The sequence below is a fragment of the Dermacentor silvarum genome, chromosome 4 (genome assembly GCF_013339745.2).
Source record: "Dermacentor silvarum isolate Dsil-2018 chromosome 4, BIME_Dsil_1.4, whole genome shotgun sequence".
NCBI classification, from domain to species: domain Eukaryota; kingdom Metazoa; phylum Arthropoda; class Arachnida; order Ixodida; family Ixodidae; genus Dermacentor; species Dermacentor silvarum.
Genome location: NC_051157.2, coordinates 138,030,482 through 138,034,956, shown reverse-complemented (window position 1 = coordinate 138,034,956; position 4,475 = coordinate 138,030,482). Strand labels below are relative to the sequence as shown.

General features: G+C 50.0%; 1 protein-coding gene across 1 annotated transcript in view; it reads left to right on the top strand.

The window, feature by feature from the left end:
* LOC119448934 (uncharacterized) overlaps positions 1-3,865 on the top strand; it is a 45,746-nt gene extending 41,881 nt beyond the window's left edge. Inside the window, exon 6 of the mRNA XM_049666568.1 lies at positions 3,819-3,865. Coding sequence (XP_049522525.1) covers positions 3,819-3,865 — 47 coding nt within the window. The remainder of the gene's footprint in view (positions 1-3,818) is intronic.
* Positions 3,866-4,475: the final 610 nt, after the last annotated feature.

The following is a 4,475-nucleotide window of genomic DNA, read 5'->3' as shown; positions in this document are numbered from 1 at the left end:
TGGTATACTTTCCGCCGCTTCCCTTCAGGTGCCGGTTAGGCCGCGCTCGCGCAGGATCTTAGGCTACGTTCACACTTGGTCTCGAAGCTGTCGGAAGCGGCAAAATCTTGCAAAAATCCGCCCGCCTAGGCGGCAAAACAGGCAGAAAAACAGGCGGCGAGCCAAATTGGTCTCGGACCGATTTTTTCGTCATGACGAAGCGGAAACGTGGCGGAAAGTCGCTCTGCTCCACCGGAAGCTACACTACCATGTAAACTTCCGGTCGTAACATTGAACATGGCCCCAAAAGTGTAGGCTGCAATGCTGATCGACGCGATCAAGAACCACCTCTTGCTCTACGACAAGAGAAGTTCTAAAACGTACTGTCAGCAATACTCGCGATAGTATTCAACTTCGCGCGACCGGAGGCGCGGCAACGAAGCCAACGGAGTCACGTGACCCAACTTCTCGCGCTTTTGCAAAGCCAGGCGAACCCACCACCGCCGTTTCCGAGGTTTTCTTGTCTTCCGTTTATTCATTGTCCATTTCTAGAAAACAAGTAGGTAGAAGTATAAAAGCCATTTCTTCTTCCACTTCCATGACAGACAATAGTTAGGCAGATTCCTCGTTGGCGCTCCATAATTCTCCTCGCACGTGCACGGTATGTTGCAGAAGTCGCGGGGTGCTTTTCTCGTCGCGACGATAGATTGGGAGCGTAGGCCTGACGTAGGACGCGCAGGCTTCGGCGAGCCTCAACACAAAGGGCCAGCCCGGGTTTTAGCTTTGGTGTTCCCGTTGCCACTTTCGTGTCCTGGAGGCGCCGAAAATAACACGATATGATGAAATGTTATTACAACTTGTAAATAAAAGCTATTAAAGAAATGTAATCACGCCTAGGCAGCAACCTGTGACACAGCGCTACCGCGCCCGTGTGAGGAGAATTACAGAACGCCAACGAGGAATTTACCGAAGGTCGCAGATGACACGCGAAATTGCGCAAGATGATCACTTTTGATGACGGGTGGGTCAGTGAATGAACATACCGCTCCAAATAATGCGATAATGAGCGCCACCACGCCAACAAACGTACGCAGACTAGATGGATGTGGACGAAAGCGGCAGCGGCGGCCGCGGTGGTAGCAAAACAAATGTGAACTTGGACATGCGCGGAAAAGATTTTCCGGCCGCTTTGGCCTTTCCGGCCGCTTTGACCTCTCCACCCGCTTGCCGCTTCCCAAGTGTGAACGTAGCCATAGTCTGCAGCGCAAAACGTCTCTCGTTTGCGATTGCGCCCCTACGGAAGGCTGGTAGTTACTGTTGTGTTGCTGAATCTCAAACCAGCAATTACGAAAGGCTGGTAGTTGCTGTTGTGTTGTGGAATCCCAAACCAGCAATGTACACACCAAAGGGTTGATGCCAGCAGTGAAATTCCACCGACTCGCAACAGAATGCACGAAACAGACAGCCGACAAGCATGGATTACATGTGCGCAGTACAGCGTAAGTAAACTCTTGTTGCAGGCACTGACAGTTCTCGTCGGAGTTCACGCGTCCTGAGAAATTGATTATGTGCACTATGCACTGAACAAGACCGGAGTTCATTCCTGCATCACTAGTACACCAATCAGTCGAGATTCTGTGAGGTACAAGACCGCTTCCTGTTTGCACCGGCCTAAGTGAAGCAGAAATGACTCGCACGCACTACTTAAAATGCGTACACATGCCATAACTATGCAGTGCGGTGAAATATTCTGTACAATTCTGAATCTGTTGACGTAAAGGCAAATGACGGCTGCACGCTCGCACACAGCGGAAGACACAGCGGCCCATGCACTTGCCGCAGGAAATGCAAGGCGACGAAAGCTTCGTAAAAAAAAGCATTACTCGTTTTTGCGCGTATTTCAGTTTTCTAGCGCAAAGACGCAGCGAACAAGCTATTGCTATGGGAGTAGGTATATAGCCGTCCTTGACTTGTGAAACGCACTTCGCCCCGACGAGGACGACGTCATCTACGGTTAACGGAGATTAACAATTAATGATGTCTTCTCCGATCGGGCGGGTCGTCTCAATGATGCGTTTTCGAAGACTGGTCCATTCAGTGGCGCGATGAGAGACGGTTGCTCCAAACGCCCACTGTACCTGTCGTACTTACTGTATTTTACTGAGCTTACATTACTTTTTACTTAATTTCTTCACAAGCGCACACTAGAGCACTGCACGGGCCGATTTTTTCAGCCCGGGCCCGGCCCGGGCCCGTTATTACGTTGGGTGGTCCTCCCGAGCCCGATCAAAACTTTTATGGCGAGACCTGCGCCCGGCCCGGGCCCGGAAATAATCTACATTACCCGCCCGGCCCGGCCCGCCACCCCTTTACCTTAGGCCCGATCCCGGCCCGAGCCCGGCCCGAGCCCGACTCTAAACCGGCCCGAACCCGGCCCGAGACCGAAAAATAATGTTCTTCAGAGTTGAGTCGCCCGAGAATAACTCACTGCACGTTACATGCACACCACCAGAAAGCCCGAGCCCGGCCCGGGCCCGGGTCAAAAAGCACATGCCGTGCCCGAGCCCAGCCCGAGCCCGTGAAAAAACAGTTCTACCCGGCCCGGCCCGTCCCACGGGCCCGGGCTTTCGGGTAAGCCCGAGCCCGTGCAGTGCTCTAGCACACACACACGCGAGGGGGGAGGGGGGGTCCCATGTCTTTGATATACATGCATAGAGGGTGCTTCAACTACCGATATTTATTATCGAGCACGTCACGTAGAGGAAAGCAGACGCTTGCCTCCCCCCCCCCCCCCGGTCGGGCCGATGAACCCCCCCCCCCGAAAAAAATTTCTGGCTACGCCCCTGATAGGTGGGACACCCTGTATTGATGCACCGAGACCATCGGGCCCAGGGACTTGATTGAACTTAGTTCCCGAATCGCCGTTTCAATTTCGCTTACTGTAATACGAGTTTCAAGGCCATGCAGAAGGTCGTCGTCTAGTCTCGGCATCAGCGATAGAAATTCTGTTCTGAAGTACTCAGTATTCGGTAATTTCAAATTAATAGATATCGGTAATTTTCGACAAACGTCCGCTCGATTATTTCACTTCAATTTGTGACTTCGTTTCGATAGCATATTTCCTTTATTTGTTTCGACAATGAGTGCCTTTTTTCATCACCAAGCGCCCTTTTGTGGAGCGTCTCCTCGAGCCACAGTCTTTCGTTATGCGCCCTTATCACCGCACCTCGATACGTTTCATCGTCCATTGCCTGGAGCTTAGTTTTTGTCTCTTTAATTTCTTTTGTGACAATCCCGGTTTGTAACACTCTATAGTAAGCATAAAATCTAGGGCACTGTAAAGCTCTTTTTCTTGCTGTTTTACTTTCCGCCGAAGCGTACATGATCTCTCAATCGCAGCTCTTTTAATATTGCATTTGAACTTCTCCCCTACTTTAATAAAACTTCTAGACTCGCTTCGCAGCATGTTCACTATATAATCCTCGACTTTGGTCACGTACTCTTTATCTTCCAGTAGTTTATTATTAAACTTCCATAAGTGTCAATTAAACTTCGTAGCTATTTTCTTCATACCAATTGTAACCACGACTAGACAGTGGTCACTGAAACTGACATAGATCGTCTGATAGTCAGAACATAATAGCGAACATTCGATAGGAACATATATACGATCTAATCTAGCATGACTACTTCCTTGAAAGTGAGTGTACTTCACCTGGGCTTCATGCGTCAATATCAAGCCTACATCTTCAAGCTCATGCTCACTGACAATTTCTGTAAGTAACTCAGCGTTCTTGTCACGAAAAGAACGGTTTGTTGTCCTGTCCTCTGGTCTGCAGACGCAATTGAAGTCGCCAAGCATTATTACACGCCGTACAGTCAATAGGAATGACTTAACCTGGAGAAAACAAAAACTATCTCTTTCATGTATCACATTCGGAGCGTATACACATACAGCTCCCCAAGCCACTCCAGCCGATTTAAAATCGCATATCACAAGACGTCCACTCTCACATGAAAACACAGCATCAACAACGAGCGTTTCTTACAAAAGTTCGTAAGAAAGCATGACACACACAAACACCGTATCTGTTGCGATAGACTTCTGCAATTCTATCTGTCTGTTCTTCGCCTTCAATTTTGGTTTCCTGAACCGCGAGCAAATCAGTTTCGTGTTCTAGCGGAAGGCGGCACAGTTGCTGTTGTTTTCTACGCACAGACAGGCCTCTTACATTAAGCGTAGCCACACGTAAACTAGTCGCGAAGTTAGTAGCCATCTAAGGGATTGGGGGTCGCCGATCTGTCTACTCACACGTAAACCAGGGGAAATCCACATTCGTACTGGCGCTGGAGCTTTGTGTTGTCCCGATCAAAGACCGGGCTTATGCCGTTGTGGCAGGAAGAGCCTCCGCTATAGGGCGGAGGCAAAGCAGAGGGAATCCTACGCTCCGGTGGCACGTTCGGTTTGGGCTTGAACGGCCCGTGGCGCGTTGGGG